Genomic DNA, 23,385 nt, shown 5'->3' with positions numbered 1-23,385 from the left:
ACCCTAAACACAAAGAATTTATCTTGTCCTCTGTTTAGAAAGACTATGTGATTATTAGGCCCTCCTTTAATATTGGGCTGATTTGTTGGCTTATGGTAATAATAAAATTTGTATAGCAAAAGTCATTATTTGAATATAAATTAATGTATCTTGTTGTGAACTTTGTGATTTCAATCTTTTTCTAAATCGATTCCATACTGATGACATCTATCCCAGCAAGAAGGATTCGGATTCGGGTGTTGGAAGTGATAATGGAGATAAGCGTTTATCTGCCACAGAGGTGAAGTTTGTGATTAGCTTTTTTTTCCTTTCTGAGATAGATCTATCCGCCTGTTCCTAAACCCCTCTGCGTTAAAGGACATTCGTTGATGCATCTGTGAGAATGTGTGATTATGTTCGTGAAGGCAATTTGAAATCCCTCCAAGCGTTATATAAATAGGAGCTGTTTTTAGCTTTTGCTGCATAGTTAATATTTTGTAAATGTCCCTATCCCCTCCCCCTTGCACCACACTCCTTACATTACCTAGAATGTTCTTGAATGCTTCATACATAATACGAAATGATGAAGAGTGGTGTGCAAGTACCCAGGAGGCATTTTTATAAAAGCATTTGTTTCTAAGTGACAGAATAATTTAGAGAAAAAGTTATTTGCATGCGTAAATGTTAAGGAGTCAAATATGCATTGCATTTTAGCAGTTTACCCACAGGAAATGCCATTTTGAGTAGCCATAATTTTTACAGCAATATTTGTTTTCCTGAAACTTTTCGTTTGTGCTCTTTTCAGACAACTGGATAAAAGTTGGGTTACTTGTAAGCTCAGAGCCCTCCCACACTAGAGCTTCCTGAAGTGGTTATAAATAGCTCATTTAGTGCATTTATCTCGCTTATAATTAGATCCCCCCAAACCTTTCACTAATATACCATTAAATGGAGTTTCTTGAACTGGGGAGCCAGAAGGGATGGCTGGGGCAAGGGATGGATGTATCATCATGGCTTCCCTTCTGAGGAAATTTATTGAGTTTTGAAACATTATACTACGTTGAAGATGTAATTAATAAGTCAGTTACCCCATTTAAGGAGTTCACATTTGTACTGTGTGTGACTCCCAGGAAAAATGCTTTTTCTCTCTTCTCTTCAGGTCTTCGAGGGTTAATATGTAGCTAAGATATTTGCATTTATTTCCTAGGAAATGCTTTATAAAGCAGTGTATTAAAGTTAGGATACCCTAAAGATTTTAAGGTAAATTTAAGAAAAAACTTTCTAACACAGAGCATTTCAAAAGGAGCTTATAGGCAGAAAAAGAAGGCCAATTTCAATAAAAGAAATAGCTCTCATGAAGCCACATGAATAATTTACTGGGACTCCCTGGGGGAGAAATTACTCAACACATTGCTTTATAAGTTGTATTTAATTCAGCCCCCTTAGTTTTATTAAAACTCGCAAAGTCCCCTGAAATGTCCCATTGTTTCAGAAATTACTCACCCTAAGCTTATTTTCTATGAAATTAAAACAGACTCTGCTTTATCCTTTATCTGTTTTTTAAGGATAATTAAGTTCGTTAATAAAACATCACACAAAGAACTTCATTATCCTTTTGTTCTCACTTAATACAAGTAGGATGCTAATATCATTCTAGAAGGAGGCCAAGGGTTTATTCCCGCCCTTTTAACTAGATGCATTATCTTCGGAATTTTGTTACGCTTTTGAGATGGGAGGAGGGTGGAAAGAAGGACTGCAGAAAGGGTTCTATTCACAGTCAGTGCCAGCATCTTCCCTTTGGCCTTTTTTGGTCTCACATCGTAGCCTTCTTACCTGAGAACCCCTCCAAGCAATTTGTTTTTTGAAAAACAAATTGAAAAGGGCCCTGAATTATCCAATATAGCTTTCTATTTTCACGTTGGCAAATCCATTAGCATCTATGGTCCGTTTCTCTGGCTCCCTACTTCTGTTTCACTGTGGCGTTCAGAAAGCACATCTCTTTCCCTTTCTTTGGCTGTTGCCCTTGTCTGATTGATTTAGCGTTTGTCTCCAAGAAGTTTAAAACATATTTTTGTCAAGATAAACATGAAAAAAAAAATTGGCGGCTGAATATCTGTTGAATGGATGAAATGCACACTTGTTTTGTGTCAGTTTCTAAACAGTTTGTGCACGTGTCCAAAAGTAAACGAACATCGGACTCTGAAAGCCACGGCTTCAAGAATTAGGAGCAGCCCACGATTCCCTGAAATGCGTTCTGTGGAGGTTCAGGATCCCTGGGATTTGGAAAGCTCACTAAATAGCAACATGAATATGGAGACATAGGAAAATAAAGGAGGCTCCAGATTTCATTCGTGACAGAATCGTAGATTATCTGAATAAACCTCATCAGCTAGTGTGGGAAACAAGCACCCCTGAGACAACTCACTTTGATTACCAAATCAAAGCCTTATTCTGAAAATTGCGCAGAACACATGTCCTTTTAAGCCCTATGGTCATTCAGCACTTTTATATATCTGATGCAGCCCAAAGGCCTCTGTATTCCTCAGTCTTCCACAGAGAAATAAACCGGGGTTTACTGTTGCTCATAAGATGCCCTGTGAATAAATCATTGTCTGCTATTTGTGACTAGCACCATGAAACCTTAATGCAGTTTTGGGAAATTGGTGTTGTCGCGCAGTCTCAGAGTACCAGTCCTCGGGCTAGTCTGATAGTGTATTTAGTTACTCCTTCGTTCCATCAGGGATAACATAGTCCTTCTTAGTGCTCCGACCGTTGCTCTTAGATTGGAAATGCCGTCAGGTACCTAACAAAATTTCAGCTCAAAACATATGCACAGAGAAACACTTGAGTGTTAGCTCAGTGAATTTTGTGAAAGTGAACACACCCACATTGCCAGCCGCCAGTGCAAGAAACAGAGCTTTACCAGCGCCCCAGAAAGCCCACTCACACATCCACCCCGCAGGCCAAGAGCGGTCAGTGTCCGGACCTCAGATAGCACGGATTAGTTTTTGCTGGTATTTGAATTTATGTAAGTGGAATGGTTCTTTGTGTCTCGTTTTTTTTACTCAATACTATGTTTTTGAGAATCAACAGTATTTTTTTTAATCGCATAGCATTCTCTTAATCTACACTGATAATGCTTGTTCCTTGAATGAAGCAGTGCACTGTTTCTTTTTAGCCTTCTGATGAAGACACTGTTAGCCTCAATGTGCCAATGTCAAATATCATGGAAGAAGAACAGATCATAAAGGAGGACTCATGCCATCACCTCAGCCCCGTCAAAGGTGTGAGAATGAAAGATGGGGAGAAAGTGCTTGTTTTAAGTTTCAAATACTCTGTTTGTAATCTACACAAATAGGGCCATGGTATTAGCTTAAGTTTATTGAGTGTTTCCTGCGCACCAGGCTCTGTGCTAATCTGTGAAGGTGACCTCATTTAAAGTTCAGAACTCTGAGGTGGATATTCTAATTGTCTCCATTTTATAGGTGAGGGAACCAAGGCTCAGAGACTTTAACTTGCCAGTGATCACACAGCTAGTGAGTAGTAGAGTGGTTCTCATTGTGAAGATTTTGTAACAGTCTTTAAATCCATTCTTGGAAAGCACATATTGACGTATAGATATATTAGGAAACACCAGTGGTTGTGCACATAAAATCCCGAATCTCGTTGACTTAACACAGTACAAATCGAGTCTACATGGGAGTTCATGATTGAAAGGCAAATCCCCTCCAAGCAATGATTCAAAGGCCCAGACTGCTTTCATGTTGTGACTCCACCATCTGAAACACAAGATTTCCAAAATTTCCAAGTCCTGTTTTAAGGCAGAAGCTGGCCAAGCACGGAGGCTTGCTCACAGGAGGTTTTTAGTGGATTAAGCCTAGAAGTGCCCATCACTTACAAGGTAGGCCTGAATACATGGCCACATCTGTTACACATGAAGATGGGAAATGTAGTTGAGATGTGTGCCGAGGAATCCACTTGACTTTGGACAAGACAAATGACCTTAGTTCTCTTACCTATAAGTGAGGTGATTAGATTAATTAATATGTAAGATCTTCAGTAGCTGTCAAATTCTGTGGTACTCTAATAATCACATAGTGATCACTAAGTACTTTATGGCCTATATACCTTGAAAATCCTAGCAATGTATTTCATATCTTGGAGAGCCCTCATTTGATTATATTAGGGCAGTATTTCTTTTTTTTTACTGCTCTTGTTTATTCAATGACTTTTATAGAAAATACTAAAATTTAGTGTTTAATGATTTGTGGCAGAGATGACTTCATGATATATGAACAGTATAGAACTAGGTTAATATGCAGATTTTCTCCCTAAATCTTTGAAAATGCTCTCATTAGTGATGGGAGAGCCATGTGAACCAAATCAATGTCTAGTGTTTGCTTTCACTTTCTACCTTCAGGTTTTTAAGTTTAGCATTTACATGTATCTGAGGTTTTGATTGGAACCATATATTATCCCCTCCAAAAGTTACTGTATACTCTATGCAAAAACATAATTGCCGTATTATTAACTTGGATAAGCTATGTAACATGATATGGTCTATGAGGTAGTATCAGGCAAATTTTTAAAATAAAAGAAATACGTAATTTGTCACCAGTGAGGTTTTTTCTCCCTGTTCTAGAAGGGGGTATTCTGGGTAGGAGTCCTTAAAGGGAGCCCTACTCACTTCTTTTCAATTTGCAGATCATGGAGAAGAGATCTGCTTGGTGTTCCTTTTGCCTTATTCAAACTTTTTTTTTTTTTTTTTGCCTCTTTCAAACTTGTTTTCCTCTGTTTCTTTTTCTTTTTTTTTTTTTTTTAAGATTTTATTTGTTTATTTGACAGATAGAGATCACAAGTAGGGAGAGAGGCAGGCAGAGAGAGAGAGAGAGGAGGAAGCAGGCTCCCTGCCAAGCAGAGAGCCCGATGCGGGGCTTGATCCCAGGACCCTGGGATCATGACCTGAGCCAAAGGCAGAGGCTTTAACCCACTGAGCCACCCAGGCGCCCCTCCTCTGTTTCTTTCTTTTTTTTTTTTTTTTTTAAAGATTTTATTTTATTTTTATTTATTTGACAGCGAGAGATCACAAGTAGACAGAGAGGCAGGCAGAGAGAGAGAGAGAGAGAGAAGCAGGCTCGCTGCCGAGCAGAAAGCCCGATGCGGGACTCGATCCCAAGACCCTGAGATCATGACCTGAGCCGAAGGCAGCGGTTTAACCCACTGAGCCACCCAGGCGCCCCCCCTCCTCTGTTTCTTAAGAAAGTTATGAGATTTCATTTCTTTAAGGGATGGAGCTGTAGAGAGGCCTAGACTTTCCAGTTTGCCATGGGGGTGGAGGGAGCCTTCTATTTGTTTTTCTCTTTATCTTCATTCATCTTTTCACCCCACTCTTCAGGGAAGAGACAAGTTGGGTCATTCATAAAACCTCCAGAAGAAGCAAGAGCAATGACTGAAAGTAGTCTGATGGTATAGGAGGGTCGTCTGTGCTTTGCTCATCTCTTCATGAAACCATCTTTTTGTCTTTCTCTCTGTTTTCCTAATAGGGGACTTTCATCAGGAATTTCAACCAGAGCCTTCCCTTTTGGGTGACAATGACAACTCAGGAGAAGAAAGAGACCAATTTACTGATGGAACAGATGTTCTCCGTTCGGAATTTATAACCTATATTAAGGCAAGTTGAAAATCTGCTAATTTTTAAAAAATTTTCTTCTGTTTGGTGCCTTTGCATTTAAGTTCAAAGTTACCAATCCATCACCTTAAATGTCAGCTTACTGCCAGTTTCCTTGGGTTTCTAAAATATCTTCTCAAATCACGGGGTGTCTATTTCCTGACGTTAGGAGCTGGTCGCTGTGATACGTCTCGTGTGTGTCTGTAAATGCGTCTGATTTCCTTTATATTCAGTGATCACTTAGCTTTCCACCTCTCAGTGCATGACAAGTTAGCAGATGGGTCAGCATTACCATCACCAAAAGCTAAAACAGACAATTTCACTTTCTTTTCCCTGTATTCTAGGTGAATGCTTTTCTTGGGAGTATGTCCGTAGTATAGAGAAAAAAGTGGAGACTTTTAAAATCTAGAAACGGATGTCTTCTCTTTCTGGGAAGGTCACTCTGAGGACACTTACTCCTGAGCTCTCATCCTTGCACTGAGGTGTTGAAAGGTTGGATGAAGTCACTGCATTCTCCGGTGACCTTTCGTCGCAGTGGTGACACAGAGAGTAGAAGAACTCCAGCCTTGTACTAACACTGGTAGTGAAGGTTCCACTTTGAGACATGATTGGTGTATTTCTGCCAGTCCTTCTGGCTCGGAATGTGGCCCCCAGGAATCACAAGGGTAATTGGATAAAATTCATTTTCACTGAGACTCATGAGAGATGATGATCCCATGCTTACTGTGGTAAAGCAGGGGTGAGATCCCTCGGTGCTTGTCCTTGTTTCCTGAGGTTGGTGCTGGGATGGCTGCTAGCCTGGGTCAGTAAGAGGACAGAGCATTGCTTTGTTGTGCCTCATCTCGGAACACATGCCCATTGCGGACCCAAGGTTTTCACTGCTCTGCAGGATCCCCGCAAGTATTGATTTATTGATTCATTCACAAATAAATTTTAGTGAGTAGGTAAATTCATAAAAATGGAACCCACAAATAATGAGAATGAACTGTATAACCCTGTAACTTAGCAAAAGAAATCCATTAGTCCTATTTTGCATATTGAAAAAAATTGGTGTTTTATATTACTGCTATTCTTTTATTATGACATTGAGAATTAGAAGGAAATACACATGGCTTCTGTAGTTGAAATCCAACAAAGAGAGATTAGAACATGTTCTTTTGCTCATTTCTGGTAGTATATTTTCACCCACGAATCTCACTGTTATTTGGATAGTGATGCGGGAATTTCTGTGTTTATTTTACTATGTACTTTATCTATAATTAATAAAGAAAAGCCTGAGTGTTTTTTAAGCCAGAGACTGGCATCCAGTGCTAGCTACTTCCTCAGAAGAAGACTCTTCTCAATGATACATCTAGAGGATGGGCTGGGTCTGAGTTAGTTAACAGCGTGTCAGTCCTTGTGTCTGTCTCTTGTTCCTTCCTTGCCCAAGGAATGTACCACCATTCAGGGGTGGCTCCTTTGCTGGCTGTAGGCTGAGTTACGGCAGCAGGGCTCTCTGTGTCAGAGCTGACAGTGGACAGAAGCACATGGAAGTCTTAGCAGAGAGACACATTGTGCTAACTAAGCCCATCACATCTATTTGGAATAATAACGGTGTGTGTGTGGCGGGGGGTGGGGGGGGAGACATTTCAGTGAAATCTGGGTGCGGTACACATGAAACTATTAGATACAATTTGAGGCATTTTCTGTTCAGTATTTTGCACTTTCTTTTCCCCCAAGAATACACACATGTGTGCACGCACACACACTCCCCTCCTCTCACAAAAAGTAGAAGGCGCTTTCTCATGTGACCAACGAGCCCAACTAACAGAGGCATCTGAATGCCCAGAGGTGCTAAAGAGGGCAATAGGAAATAGAATTAAGCTTTACATTTCTGACTCTAAGTTAACAGGTGCTGTGGTCCTGGGTCAGGGTTTTTTTTGTTTTTGTTTTTGTTTTTATTTTATTTTTAATTATGGTAAAATACATGTAATGTAAAATTTACCATCTTGCCGTATTGAAGTGTGCAGTTCTGTGGTGAGTACATTCACATTGTTGTGCAACAATCACCACCGTCCATCTCCAGAACCCTTTTCATCTTGTCAAACAAAAACACTGTACTGTTCAACTTTAATTTCCCATTCCCTCCTCCCCTCACCCCTGGTAGCCCCCATTCTGCTTTCTGTCTCTATGAGGGACCCCTGTAGGCAGCTCATAGAACTGGAGTCTTACAGTCTTTGGCTTCTGGTGACCGACTGACTTCACTAAGCGGGATGTCTTGCGGGTTCACCATCGTTATGGCATGTGTTAGAACTTCCTTCCTGTGGAAGACTGGGTGACATTCTGTTTTATGTATAGACCACATTTTGCTTATCCTTTCATCTATAGATGGACCCTTGGATTGTTTCCCACTTTTGGCTGTTGAGAATAATGCTACTGTGAACATGGATGAAGGCAGGGTTTGACTGTTGACTCTTGACAGCCATTGGCTCTGAGAAGACCTGTATGTTCTGTCCACAGGATAGGGCTGAGGACTGTGAAGAACTGCTCCGGATAGAAGAGGACACGCACTGGCAGTCTGAGGGAATGTGAGTACCCAGGCCCTGGTTATGAGCCACTGTCCTGTAAAGTTCATGGTTCAAGCTGAAGGCAGCCCTGTAAAATGATAGAATTTTGGTCTCCTTTTCTTTGGGCAAGCTGATAGTCTCACCCAATGTTATATCGATAAGTTGCAAGTTTTTCTCTGTCAGATGCTTATTGTCACAGTGGAAGGCTAGACCTCTTCCTTGGCATGGAGTTTTATCTGACCAGAGGCTGTGGATAGAATGTGATTCAGGAAATTAGATAAATTTCCTATGCTGGAGATTCTAGCTTACTTCCATTTGCCTGAAGAAACCAACCACTGGACCAAGAGCACTGTATAGTCCCCGTCACCCTCTACCTTGAACTGTCTTCAGATTCAAGGTCTGAGAAAACCATATACCTCTCGTGTCTTGGTCCCATGTCTAATAGTTGTAATAGCTAGCATTTATTAAATACTCTGTGCTAGGCACTGTCCTAAATACTTCACAGGTAGTAACTCATGTCATCTTTACAACAATCCTATAAGTTCTATCATTATCCCCCATTTCACATGGGACAAAACTGAGACACAGAGAGACTGCCCCAAGGTCACAGAGGGTGGGATTGAACCCAAGAAATCTCACATCAGATGGATATCCCTCCAACTCTATTGCATCTGAGGATTTTACTTGGACAGCTTTACAGGGGAGGGCATGAGTCATCTATCAGACGATGAATGATTTCCAGGGGAATTGAGCTTGAACCATGTGGCATACAGTAGGTTTTTGGTTCCCAGGATTTTGTTTTCCATGATCTGGCATGTAGGCCTGGATCCTCCTTTATACCTTGGGAGAGATTTCCACTTAGTGAGGATTTACTATACTGTTGAAAAGTTTCTCCAATCAGGAACACATTGGCTCACGTTCTGTAGTGGAAAGCAGTAACCATCATCAAATCTCTCCTGACTTTTAAAAACACTGCTAAGTTCCTTTCAAATCACTGTCCAGTATTACCAACTATTCTTTGAATATATTGCTATAATGTCAAAGAGGACTAGTTTGATTACAGAATCATAGGATTATGGGGAAAGAGATTTTATAGGGAGGGTGTTTTTTTAAACTATAGCTGACCCTTGAAAAATGCAGGGGTTGGGTGCAATCAAAAGTCTGCATCTAATTTTCAATCCTCCCTGAAACTAAACTACTAATAATCTGTTGACCAGAAGACTTACCAATAACATAAACAGTTGATTGACATATTCTTATATGTATTTTATATTGTATTCTTAGAATAATAACTAATTTTTCCCTTTCTCAGTAGTTCTAGGCTATGTAGTTCATCTGTGATTTTTTCAAATTGTTACAAATCTCTAAAAAATTTTCCAATATTAATTGAAAAAAAAAATGTCTAAGTGGACCCATGGAATTCACACCTGTGTCTTTCAAGGGCCAGCGGTGCATAAAGCTTTGGAAACCCCATTCAAAATATTACCTCTGTTGTTCTCAGTGCTGTCTATAGAGCTTAGTAAAAAGCCAAGCCCCAGGGGCGCCTGGGTGGCTCAGTGGATTAAGCCGCTGCCTTCGGCTCAGGTCATAATCTCAGGGTCCTGGGATCGAGCCCCACATCGGGCTCTCTGCTCCGCGGGGAGCCTGCTTCCTCCTCTCTCTCTCTGCCTGCTTCTCTGCTTACTTGTGATCTCTCTCTCTCTGTCAAAATAAATAAAATAAAATCTTAAAAAAAAAAAAAGCCAAGCTCCAGTATCCAGCTTGGCATTTTTTTTTTTTTAAGTGCCACAGATGATTTTGCTGCATAAAAAACCCTCACTGAGAACAACTATCCCCCAGTGAAGTCCCATATTGTATGAAAGCAACAAAACCGGGCACACTGGTTGCTCCGGAGCTGGAAGACCCAGAAGTGGTGCAGACTTGCTGCAGCTGGGTACCCCGTGCATCCCCCCCACTCCTGGGGAAAGCTCAGTGTGAGAACCACCCAGTGGGACCATTGCCTTGGTTTTATTTTGGAGCAGAGGCAGGCCCGTGGTGTTGAGACTTTGTGTGACCTGCTGGATTATAGTAGAGCTGGGCTTCCCCCACTCAGGAGCTCCACCTCCGCTACCTTCTGGCAGTCCACTCCACAGGGGGATGACACGTGTTCCTTATCACGTTGAGCTGGTCAAAATCATTTTTATATGTGAGTTTGCTTTTTATACATTTGTTCTGAAGAATTGGACAATAGCCACGTTCCAGTAATCCTTTTTGTTCTTATTCTCTCGGTTCATGCTGCAGAGTAAATTCGTCCAAAGACCAGGACATGAATATAGCAATGATTGAACAGCTGAGAGAAGCAGTAGATTTGCTGCAAGATCCCAACAGGTATGGGCATCTTTCCTGGGGCCAGGCTTCATGTGTCAATAATGCGTGCTAATTTATTGAATATGTTATCTCACACCATTTGAGCTCAGTCTAACCACCAAAAAAAGAGTTCTCACAAGATCCATAAATAGAAGAGTCACGGTTCTGGAGTGATTGTGACCATTTCCCCCTTTTGCTACTCCTAAATGAAATTTAGGCACCTTCGGGAAATTCATATGGGAGTTTTTGATATAATTCTTAGAAAACAGAAATACGATAAAAGTGCATTATTTGATACGGCTTAAAATTTAACTCCCGACTTAGAGAAATATCAGGGAGATTTTCCAAAAAAGAAAGAATTGGTTTATCAGGTACTATTATGTTGGTTTCTGAGATGCTAAATATATGTTAACTAAATAATATATTTCTGAAGATTTGGGTCACAAGATAATTTTATAATTGAATTGGCCATTGTCAGTAACAGACACTGTATGCGGTAGGTACGGTTTTTGGTTTCTTCACGAAGGATTATGGAATTCCCACAGACAAAATATTTTTCAGTAAGACCATATACCTGGTGTCAGGTCCTAACTACTTTATCACTAGAGAAATGTATCCCAAGCTTATTCCTGGTAAACTGTTTAGGGGTCCCGGGGATTCAGATAAGAAGATGATGTGGTCTTGGGGCACCTGGGTGGCTCAGTGGGTTAAGCCACTGCCTTCGGCTCAGGTCATGATCTCAGGGTCCTGGGATCGAGTCCCGTATCAGGCTCTCTGCTCAGCGGGGAGCCTGCTTCCCTTCCTCTCTCTCTGCCTGCCTCTCTGCCTACTTGTGATCTCTTTCTGTCAAGTAAATAAATAAAATCTTAAAAAAAAAAAAAAAAGAAGATGATGTGGTCTTGGAATATGTTGAACACGGAAACCACACCACATTTTGCGAATTTATGAAAAGGGTGGTTCGTGTGTCCCAGAGTGCTAGTGATGGGTCACCACCACCATCGGCTGGCCCCAAGAGTGACGGGTCAGTTTGTGTAGTTGGAAATCTCCAGCAATTGATTTGAAAGGCATTTCGGTTTTGCAGACATTAGTTGGGTGCTTAGAGCGTGGGAAGATCTACCACATGCACCTTGGGGGATAAGAAGATGAACAAGACACAGCTCTTGCCTTCTAAGAACTTAAACTGTGGTAGAGATTGCCTTGAGTAGTTATTTTTAAGCGGAATAGATTTAAGTGCTGGAAGTGAAGACCTGGCCCCGGATGGAAACAGGGAGGTGGTTGGACTGGCCTCCGTGAAGCCTGGGATAGTTCATCTGGGCCTTTAATAACTGGCCCTTTCAAGGAGAAGGCAAATCCTGGATTGAATTAAAGGCTTAGGCAAAGGCACAGAGGTCAAGAGGGAGCGGAGCAGGCTTGGAACGGTTTGGGTAGTGATGATCTCTGCCTTCTCTGTGCTTCAGTACTGCTTGTGGAACATTCAAACCCAGACACCCAGCTCCACCTGTGAGGCTGGGGCCTGACTGTTGCATTTTTCAAAAATACTGCCAGTGTTTCTGATGGATAGCCAGGACTGAGACTCTGCAGCAGGGCAGCGGGGGGTGCTAGGGGTGCCTTTGAATGCTGGGTTGAGGAGCCCAGACCTTATTTTATATGTCAAGGGAGGTAGTGGCAGTTTCCAAATATGACTATTCATGTTGCCAGTTCTCCCTAATGTTTGGCTCAGAGCTTAGCTTATTAGTGAATGCCTAGTCAAGGTGTACTCCTGAAAGAGGTGAGCTTCACATCCTAAACTAGGGCAGTCAATGAGAGGAAACAAGGACAAGAGAGTGTGTGTGTATTGTGTATTTACATGAAATTATAAAGAATGGGGAAGCAGAATATCTGGGAAGAAGAACAGACTTGGGATCTGCCAGCCACTGGTTCTGAACTCTGCTCCCACACCGTTAGTCTGGGTAAGATAGAACTACTCTGCACATCCGTTTCCTCATCTAGAAGATGGGATCCAAGTACGTAGCCTTTTAGGATGGTGAGGATTTGAAATAATATCTAAATTATTTTAATAATTTATATTAAAATATTAATAAAATAATACCTAAATTAGTAGGAAGGTAAATTGACAAAACCATTCTAGAAGACATCCTAGTAGTATGTGGCCATAGCCTATAAAATATATAAACCTTCTGAATAGATTCTAAAAATTTATCCTGAGAGACAAAGAGATATGAACAGAGATTGTGAAGGGGAAGCTGTTTTTATAGCAAATATTTGGGAAAAAGGAAATAATCCAATAGTTTGGAGATAACTAAGTATAAGTATTAATTAATAAGATGGACCATAATGTGGCTGATACAATGTGTGTTTTTTAAGTTTCCAGTATATTTTAGAATGCTCATTTTACAATGTTCATTTCAAAAAATACATAAAATGGAAAGGTTTGATCCCAATTATAGAGACAGAATCGGGTCTCAGTCATGTCAGAAATGTAGAAAAAGTTAAAACTGGAAGGAAATATATTACAGTGGGTGTTTTTCTGTAGGTATTTCTAAATTAGTGTTTTTCTTTAGATTTTATAAATTGGAGATACTCAGTGGTAGGTAGTGTTGTAGTTCTTTGGTGATCATTTGAAGTGGGTGGTGAGAACAGTGGAAGGAACTGTCCAAAGTGTTTAGATCTGAGCCCCTTCTTGTTACCTAAGGTGGGGAACAAGGAGGGGCAGCAGGTTTGAAGAGGAGGATGTTGGGGTCAGCGTAGGACGCACTGAAAAAAAAATCCAAGATAGCAACATCCACTCTGCTGCTAGGTGTTCAGTTCTGGGGCTTCGAGACTTAGGTTTTAAAGTCATTTTCAGGGATGCCTGGGTGGCTCAGGGTTAAGCCTCTGCCTTTGGCTCAGGTCATGATCTCAGGGTCCTGGGATCGAGCCCCACATCGGGCTCTGCTCATCGGGGATCCTCCTTCTCCCTCTCCCACTCCCCTGCCCCCTGCTTGTGTTCTTTCTTTCATGCTCCCTCTTTCTCAAATAAACAAAATCTTCAAAAAAAAAAAAAAGTCATTTTCATATTCTGCTGCAGTAACAGAGCCTTCTAATGAGGATGAGAGTCCCAAGACCAAGTGTATCGATGGGGAGGGAGCATGAGTCCAGGAAGGAGCCTTGAAGACCTGATGTGACACAGAGAAGGCCACAACTGGGGCCTTCAAACTTCATACTGTTTTAATGCTTCCACCTTTTATATTTTGTATCACTCCTCCAATATACTTTTCTTACAAATTCGAGATTAATTAATACGTGAACCCCAAAGGGAAAAAGAACAGCCTAGTTTAGTGGAAATAGAAGTGGCTTGGGAATGTGGGACTGGAGCCCAGTAGTAAAAATCCTAGGGACCTGGAGGAGGGTTCCCAGCTCTGGACCTTAGTTTTGTCTTCCTTCATGAGAAGTGGGATGAACTGAGGACCTCAAGATTCCTTTCCAGTTTGGAAACATTTGAGGCAATGAGTTGCCAAGAATGTCCAGCAAGTTGGAATGGTGGGTGTGTGCTTGAATTGTGGGAGAAAAGAGCCCTGAGTAAACTTCCAAGAGCTAATTGATTTACATCTTTATGGAGTGTCATTTTAAAACACATAAAACTTTGTATGGATTTCATTTCCTCCCTAAAATTATCCACTCCTTTGGCTGTTTTTTATCTTTGTTGCTCATCCTGAAATAATTATCACAATAGGACAGTTCTAATGTATAATAATGTTTCTGTGAGGCAGTATAATGGTAATTTAAAAAGTCTTGTGTTTGTTTTTATAAAGAGAGAGCACTTCAAGGGGTCATTTATTTCTAGCTGCTTGAGACTGACTATTAATAATAAAAACTTTACATGCATATTGGGTTTTTCCTTTATCTCATATTTCATAATCCAAACTTTTTGTTTGCATTAAGCGGCTGATTATGGGATTAACCTTTCATACAACCTTAACATCAGAAAATCTAGTTGAATATTGGTACCGTATTTTGCCTTTATCTTGGTTTCTTTTCTTAAGGATTTCTGATTATTTGTTTGATAGCATTTTCAGTAAGCATATATAATGTGACTCATCTCTTCTTTAAAGATAGCCTTGTAACTTTTATATGACTCACAGCAATTCCTGGTTTTACAGATCTTAGAAAGAATTCAACTCAAAATTGCAGAAATTCAGAAACTATCTGTAAGACAATTTCACAAATAAAATTGCATATCAAGTAGCTTATGTGTGAATTTTTGAAGTGAGAGTATTCATGTATGTCAGAGATATTTTCCCGTTGAAACAAAATGCTCTTGGTACACATAATATAGTACTCTTAGCAATTTTATATACTTCTATAAATTCATCAAGTTCTAGAATAGAACTCAGCATTGCTATCTATGAATATTATGACTTCAGCAGAAATTACTGTTATATTGCAAGTAAGTTAGATTTCAATACCAATAACAGATTGAAAATTAAAATTGTATAAAATCTAGCCCGTGGTGGGTGGGAAAATATCATGTGGTTTGAAAGTTCTACCATAAATCTTTGATTACTTAATTCAATGATAAATATAACTTTTTAATATACTAAAACAATAAACTAAATATGACCCAAAACACTGGATTTATTAAAATCATAGAACGTATGAAAAGTTTAATAAATTTGCTAACATCTTCTTCCCCCTTCTCTTTAGATTAAGCACCAATATTACGGAGAGAAACGTTGTAAACTTTTATCCTATGGAATCAGCAGAAGCCTTAGACTTACAAGATTCTGCACTAAAGTATGTTGACCTTCTTATAACCGAATATATTTTCTCTTTCTACATTGACATACGTATGCTTTAATTCCACTTTTTGTCCTTTTCTTTATTCCTACAGTGGTCAAATACAGCTGGAGACCTCTCCAGTGTGCGAGGTAAGGCCGCTCTTGGATTAACCAGAACTCCGTGCAGTATTCTGCCACAGAGTAGTGGCTACCATAGTCTATAAAAGATTGATCATAGGGCAGAACATTCATTAGTGAGACTAATATTCAATTTTGTTCATGGTCTGTTTTTTCACGTGTTTTAAATTTTTACCTTATTTAGTTTTCCTGCCTATCCTATTTCATCTTTCATTAAAGATAAGAGTTTGCTCTTCCCATTAAATTCTCTCAATTCTGGGAGTCAGATAGTTCTGCCAAGCCAGACAGTAGCAACTAAGATAGCTAGGGAACCTGCTGCTTCAGAAGGATGTAGGACAACTCAGTTGTATATTTTAGAGCCAAGAACGAAGCCTAGGAAGTGGCCTGGTAGAAATAAGCTAGAAAAGACATGAGAGGCAAGAACAAAGGATTTGGGAAGCGCCCGGGAGAATTAGGAGAACTTCGGCAGAGAGACCTGGTGGGATTACGTGGGGACAGAGTGAGGGTGGCGTTACGCTAGGTGGAATTTTGGTGGCTGTTGAAAGCAGTTTTGGCATAAAACTAGAGATGAGCCTAGAAAAACTGTTTCCAGACAAACAGTTGTAAAGATAGGTTTGAGCCAGTGGCTTGGGAGGGACATTTGCGTGACCCCGTAATTCAACCCGCCATAGTGAGTGGGTTTGGGATGGCTAAATTCGGGACACACCAATTTATGTCCCTGAGGTGTGTCTTCACCTTATGCCCACACCTTATGGGAAGTGTAGTGAAGGAGTTTCACACTCTTAACTGGCTAAGTCTCTGTGTTAAACAAGATGAGAGAGAACCACTATGGTTTCATTGTCCAGCACCATGACTTAGAATTATGTTGAGATTTAATCCCACCTCAAAGACTTCTAACTATGGGCAACCTTTCTACACCTCACCTTCATTTTCTGTAAATTGGGAACAGTCTCACAACCAGGGGCACCTAGATGTTAGCTATGACTCTCACTCTACCATTCTGTTATTATTATTATTGGTAGGCTCCTCAGCCAGAATTACTCTACTGTGTCTTCGCTGGTAGAGGCATCACTGAATTGCCCAGTCCTGAATGACGCAGTCCTGGAACACCAGGAAGGCTTTTCTGTGAAGGCTGCCCCTGTCCCCGGCCCATTACCTCAGGCTCCCCTTTGAGGCAGGCTTCTTGTGATTCTGTACGGCCCCACTATTTAACTGTTGATTGATTATAGTTGACCCACTTTTTATTTTAAGCTTCTTATTTGGAAATCATTTTAAACTTAGAAAAATAAGAGGAAAATTTGCAAGATTCTACAAAAGATTACAAAAATTGTGTCCTTTTACCCAGAGTGACCCTTTATTAATGTTTTACTGCATTTGTGGTATGGTTTCTTCTCTCTCTTTCTCCACACAAGTTCTTTTTCTGAAACATTTGAGGATTTCATTTATCATAGTTCTTTTCCTCTTAAATATTTCACTGTGTGTATTCTAAGAATAGAGCTTTTATTTTACATAACTACATTGCAGTTATCAAATTCAGAAATTTGCGTTGATAAGCTGTTTTCATCTAATCTACCATTCATATTCCAAACTGTTCGGTTGATCTCATGATGTTCTTCACGGTATTTTTTTCTCCCGTGGAGGATCCAGTCTATTGGCAGGCATTGTATCTAGTTACAAGGTATCTATAGTTTCCTTTATTCTGGAACATTTCTGTAACCTTCTTTTGGTTTTTACCACCTTGAAATTTTGAAGAATATAGCTCTCCTCTTTTTGAATGGCGTGCCCCTTATTTTGTGAGACAAAAGTCCCTCATATTTCCTCATGCTGAGATTGAGATTCTGTGTTCTTGATTGGAGCACTGCACAAGTGAAATTGTGTCCTTTTCAGGGTGTCACACATGTCCGGAAATGGACCTGATTGGTGATGTTAATTTGATTGCCCATTCATTGCGTCACTTGATTTGTCCACTCTATAATCATTGTTCTGTTTTTCCATTGCAACCTATAAGCAGTCAATGAAAAGGTACTTTAGGACTGGTTATGGTCCTGCTGCAGACCTGTTTTTGACTCTAGTAAAACAGACGTCCACCTGGGTGCATGACTTCAGGAGTACCAGTTTAAGACGCAGATCCTCTAGAAAAAAGATACCTCCGCTCCATCTCTGATTTGTAATGTTTTGTGTTAATATAAGTCAGTTTTTTCTTTTTGGTTGAAGGAGGACTCCTATTTGGTGTAGGAAATTCTTACTTATGGTCTTCCTTGTCTAGGGCATTTGTCTGTCTATGATAGGCCCATCTCAGTGATTTTTAAAAGGAGGGATCAGATGGTGGGTCCTGGAAGTCACAAGGAGGAGGAAGAGAAAGTAGTGGATGAGCAAGGCCAGTGCTAATGATTATACAGAATCTAAATGTGGTCCTCGTTTATGATTTGGTTATTTTTGTATTTTCTCTTCTGTCTCATTCAGGAAGAAAGCAATTAACTTTAGCATAAGTCTTGACTCAATTAGCCAGTTTTATTGAGTACTTATGCTGAGTTTGGTCTTGTTTTGGGTGTCAGGGACTGGGCTACGAAGGATATGAAGTTGCCCTTACTTTTAAGATGTTTTTAAAATGTGGAGAGAAGAAGACTTGGATATTGAAAAAATTGAAAGAATTTGAGATGGTCTCTGATCCTGAGTATTTTAGATACTCTGGGAGACTGGGGAAGAGGTGGGCTTTAGAGAGATGGAAGTAAACCTAGATTTGGGGGGTTGTTTGGATTTGGAAGTGTCCCAGCATGGCTGTGGCAGAATCAGCACAGTGTGGGAGCCAGCCAGACACACTGAGGAAGGGTGTGAACTGTAGCCCTCCCCAGTACCATAGGTAGGGCCAAGATGGCCCAGTGGTTTCTGCATCACAATGTCTGACTTTCAGTTTCCTTGAGATGACAGTCTGTATCAAGTTTGGGTAGCACTGGCATCCATTCAGGAAAGAACTGCAAATTATAGCCTCTTCCATAAATAATATCAAATTGGGGAAGGTGTTGGGGGGACAACAAGAAAAAATTAGTGGAAGGAATTGCTTAATAGAGAGAATCGAACCTGCAGGTACTTGTTCGTATTTTTAACAAAGCCATTTCACTGAGTAGGGAAATTAATGACATTTTATTCTAAAAATATGTTTTTCCTTTGGATGTGTCAAAATTTGGAGTATTTTTTAAATAGCACTTCTCAGCCATAGGAATAGGAACAGCCATCTTAAATTTATACTAATTTGGTGTACAATAAATGAAGATGTTTATACTAGCTATCAGCAGGTTTTTCTGCTAGGGTAATCAGTGGATTCCATGATGACTATATAAAGAAGGCTGATCTGAGTGAAATATCCTAGAGTTTCCTCACTGGTTGCCAAAGCAAGCTGGCATCAAATGATAACATAAGATTGTCTCAGGTAATTTGGAGTATAGGCGTGTATATTTATTAAAAGCTCCCGATGAGAGGTGCCTGCGTGGCTCAGTTGGTTAAACCCCCAACTCTCCGTTTCAGCTCAGGTCACAATCCCAGGGTCCTGAGATCGACCCCCACACCCATCAGGCTCTGTGGCTCACCTTGGGGTCTGCTCAAGATTCTCTCCCTCCTCCTCTGCCCCTCCCCATGCTCAAGCACACCAAGCTTGGTCTCTCTCCTCTCTAAAATAATAAATAAAGTCCTAAAAAATTAAAAGCTTCCAATGAGAAGCTTTGGGAAATACTGCCTTGGACCATTTCTAAAAACCTGTAGTTCAAATGAGGAAGTGGGAAGCCCTCACGTGGCTTGGGAAACTAGCAAGTCAGGTTATGTTTACAGGTACTTTGGACTGAGCTGTCTGCCCTGGGAGATCCTTTTCTAGTTTGTGTGATACTTTAGATGTATTTTTTTGAGTGTGAGTACAGCTGCATAACTGTCAGCGTGATCCACTTAACTACTTAACACACTAATTAATTAATTCAGTGTATATTCATTGAGTGCCCAGCTGCCAGGGATATGAGGGAAGACAGATGGATGCTGTTCCTGTCTCAATAACTTTATGGTCTAATGGAATACACCATGCATTATTTTTCCTTGAAGGTGCAAAATGATCTCACTTTACAGAGCAATGGGAGTGAGTATTCTCCAAATGAGGTAAGTCTCCTGAAGATTCCTGTAAGCTGAGGTAGTTTGTGAAGGCCGAATTGGAATATCTTTTACAGAAATAATCAGATTGTCCTGATTCATGAGTTAATTGCATTGCCAATTCTCTGGGGGAGTGTCTCTCCTTAGCTATCATAGTCTTATCTGGCCCTATCCATAATGGAAGATTGACTTCATAAGATATATTTTGAAAACCAAACACGGCAGCGTCTTTATAGAAAACAGAGTGATGGCTCAAACAGGCAGTGTTTCGAATGTCCTGTTACCCATCAGTGATGCAGTGTGTGGTGTCCCTGTAGGTGAAACTGGTCGGTGTGACCTGTTTTCTTCCTCCGTTGTGTCATGACATTCTTCATCAGCTGGGCCCTCCGTGAGGGGGACGTGAGTGTGTGCCCTTGTCTGTGTGCACATGCGTGCATCTCTTCCGGAGCAGAAAAGGATCGCCAGTGTTACGTGGTTATAGAATATTTTTTATTGGGCAAATAAAAATTGACCGGCTCTCCCCCCGGGCAACCTCTCCCCAGTCACCCTATTTTTTTTAGTCGGGGCTTCATCACACAGCAGCCAGTCAAAAAGCTAGTGGTGTCCCTGTAATCCTGGAACATAGAGAAGCATGTGTAGTGCTGTTTCCGTTGCTTGTCTTTGAAAAGCTTCCTTTCCTTCTGATACCACAGATGAGAGCGAACTCGCCTGCCATCTCTCCCACCACCAGCAGCACCGCTCCATTTGGCCTGAAGCCTCGATCAGGTAAATTAAGACCTCAGCGTCCTGACACTTCTAAACACTTGGTGGTTTCTCTTTAGCCTCCTACATATGTATGTGTGAGCGTGAGCAGCCCTGCGGATGCACCCTGGTGGACACTGTGTCCGGGCCTCAGGGCTCTGCCACCGCTTGGGGAGGCCAGACTTTGGAGCCTTGTTTCCAGTGAAGCGCTGGTTCCGCCCATGTTATCAGTCGTAGACATCTTCCCTCCTTTTCAGTCCAAGCAAAGAGAAAAGGTCATGGGGCCTGCAAGCGGGGAAGAAATAGTCCAAGGAGTTTTTTACCCAGTGGCTCCCGGTAAGCTGCTGAGCTCAAGAGCAGCCTCCCACAGGGTGATTCTTCTCGAATATCCCTTGTTGGCTTTCTAAGCCTCCTAAGGTTATGCTTTTCCTCCGACAACAGTGTGATCATTTCAGGACTCACACAAGTGTTCAGGAGCCATTTCTTTAAAAGAGCCTTTCTATTCCCCATTTCTCTTACTACCCTTTCTATTACCCATTTCTCTTTTAATTTATTGTTAGTATAGTCACATATGTAAATTACAGCCACGTGCAAACTATCTGTTGGTTTTAAAAAGAAGGACAATGCATAGAAAAATTCGGTTCTTCTGATTTCTCCACTACAGTTCTGGCATGATCTACCTTCTTTTAGGTCCTTTTTTGTTTTAATACTTTTGGATCTTTGCATACACTCACAACTCTCTTGCTTTTAAGTAAGTGCTAAGAAAGGACTCAGACCACGTTTATGCAAAAATCTAGTAAAGAACTTAGATATTCTTGGGTTTTTCAGTAAAGCATCTTGGCAAGAGTAGAAGTTATACATGGGTATAGTTTGTAAACAGGTACGTATAAAAAACCCAAATGTAGTTTCTTCACGGAGGAACCTTTTTTGTTTGGGGAGCAAGTTGATGGATGGGTAACATGTAGCCTGGTATAATGGTTCCCTGACATCCTGGATGGGCTGTAAGGCAAAGCTACTTGAGAAAATGCTAGGGTGCGGCAAAGGTTAGTAGGTGTTTTATGGAAAGCCAAACTGTGTGTGAAATAAGGCTCGAATGACTGGCCTCCTCATTAATGGCACCGAGCATATGCAGTCAGATCTGGCCTGGGCTTCCATTTCCCCAGGGTCTCAGGTGTATGCTGGGAGAGATGATCCGGTGGGCACCTCTCCTCTGTGCCTTCAGTGCCAGCCTGCCGGGAGAGTTAGCTCTGTGCGTTCAGGACACAGACTGGGCTGCAGACGTGCTTCTAATCCTTACACGTAGTTTTAAGGAATTTTAAATACATTTACTCATTGAGCTATCGAAAGTTGAATGAATCTCCAAAGAACAATATTCTTTGGAATGTGCATCCTTACAGTTTAGGTATAAAGTTGTCTCAGTGATTTCTTTTTCTCTCTTTTATGAAGTCCAGACTTGGCTTATCAATATTGTACTCGTACTGTTGAACCATTTCAAATTCATCGTCATGGTGAAAAAGAAATGGGGTATTTATTTTGAATAGCAGAAAACAAAGATGATTTCCTCTCCAAGCTTCCAACCTTTCTATAATGCAGACTAACCACTGTGGAAATTGTTCTAGTCATTGAAAGCTTTGTGGAGTTTGGTTGCTGTCAATAATGCTGATTTATCTTCAGGAACATCAAGTGGCATGTTGGATTTTATAAAACTACATTATATATTGGGGATTTTTTCATTTTATTTAGTCATTTAAACATATTTCAGTGTGTACTTTTCACATTTTCTAAAAAAATAATATATAGCAATCTTAATTAATGATCATATGATTTAAAAAGAAATTCTATTTGATTAGCTTTGGAACTTTTAAATGCCAGCTGATTTTTCTTTTAAAGTTAAGTATATGGATTTATGTGATTTCTGTGTTACAAATGAGAACAGACTGCTCAAATCAGCACGCTAGAATAAGAACTTAGATTTTTAAGTAGGTTGATAGTTTTCTTCAGAAGAAAATTTTTTCTCTTCTGTGTTCTCCTCCAAAGAGAGAGAACTGTACATATTCGAATATTCATTCCTGACTCAGAAGTGCTTGAAAATGATTGACATCTATTGGTGAATTAGATTTGTTCAAAAGACTCTGCAAGTATCAAAAATTGTTCTTCTCCTGATCAGTACCAAAGACAGCATGGAGAGGTATCTGTGCCCAGGTTTGAGCAGAGTTTTGGCTAGTTAGAGCTATCAATAAAGCATGCCAATAGCCTTTAAATAGAAATTTTGCATTGACATGGAAAAAAATTGACAAATGGTAAACACTGATTCTGTAATAGTCTCACTTCTATGTAACAGATGTATTTGCACATATTAAGCTTTGTCTGAGTAACCACATTCTTTGTGTGAATCATATTTGCTATGATTGTTAGTTACTTAGAAGGTTTTTGAAAAAGGTGTTGGGTAGGTCTTCTGCTTTGTATCTGTGTTATCTGTGGGTACTCTTCCTTTCTGCTGACGTGAATCATGAGGACTCTGAGTCTGTGGGCTTGCAGAACTGTTAAGATTAACGCTATTAACTGCATGCAAAGTATATGATTGATAAGTACTAACACTCGGTTTTTATCATTCTTTTTATTTCATGCGCCATCTTTCATTCTTCTCCTGTATTGTACATTTGAATTGAAATCCCATAATACGAAACTCGCTTCATTTCCATACAAACCTTATGCCATTTGTGAAATGCTGCTGCCCCTTTGGTTTTTCCTGGTCCTTGTCCAACCGTACGCGGACCGGCTCTCTTGCTCTCCTGCAGACCCAGCCCTCACTCTTCCTCCTATCTCCTTCAACAAACTTACACAGGCACAAACATGGGACAGCTCTAGCTACAGTGTTCCATCTGAAGGAGACAGTGACAATGGTAGGTGGCCTTGTACCTATTCTTCAATGTGCTCATTAATAAGCCGATGAATGTACTGAACGCTGTTTTCGGTGCAGCTAAGGGTAGATTGTATTCCCCTGCATGCCTGCTCTAAGAGCCAATGAGTAAAGCTGGAAAGTAGAGTCCAGAAAAGTGCATGGGGGTTGTTCTCTAGCAGT

The 23,385-nt window shown here is 40.6% G+C and overlaps 1 protein-coding gene across 4 annotated transcripts in view; it reads left to right on the top strand.

The window, feature by feature from the left end:
- The window catches only part of LRCH1 (leucine rich repeats and calponin homology domain containing 1), a 194,882-nt gene that overhangs the window by 137,416 nt on the left and 34,081 nt on the right, over positions 1 to 23,385 (top strand). For 2 of the 4 annotated variants that reach the window (XM_045977952.1, XM_045977954.1), the window contains exons 7-16: positions 217 to 280; positions 3,158 to 3,263; positions 5,523 to 5,650; positions 8,147 to 8,214; positions 10,474 to 10,560; positions 15,223 to 15,312; positions 15,410 to 15,446; positions 19,518 to 19,571; positions 20,255 to 20,327; positions 23,102 to 23,206. In XM_045977952.1, the coding sequence (XP_045833908.1) occupies positions 217 to 280; positions 3,158 to 3,263; positions 5,523 to 5,650; positions 8,147 to 8,214; positions 10,474 to 10,560; positions 15,223 to 15,312; positions 15,410 to 15,446; positions 19,518 to 19,571; positions 20,255 to 20,327; positions 23,102 to 23,206 (812 nt within the window). The remainder of the gene's footprint in view (positions 1 to 216; positions 281 to 3,157; positions 3,264 to 5,522; positions 5,651 to 8,146; positions 8,215 to 10,473; positions 10,561 to 15,222; positions 15,313 to 15,409; positions 15,447 to 19,517; positions 19,572 to 20,254; positions 20,328 to 23,101; positions 23,207 to 23,385) is intronic. The other 2 variants (XM_045977953.1, XM_045977955.1) reach the window with 1 other exon arrangement.

Source organism: Meles meles, chromosome 14 (genome assembly GCF_922984935.1).
Source record: "Meles meles chromosome 14, mMelMel3.1 paternal haplotype, whole genome shotgun sequence".
Classification (NCBI taxonomy): Eukaryota; Metazoa; Chordata; class Mammalia; order Carnivora; family Mustelidae; genus Meles; species Meles meles.
The sequence above is the reverse complement of the archived record's forward strand: the minus strand, read 5'-3'. Positions and strand labels throughout refer to the sequence as shown.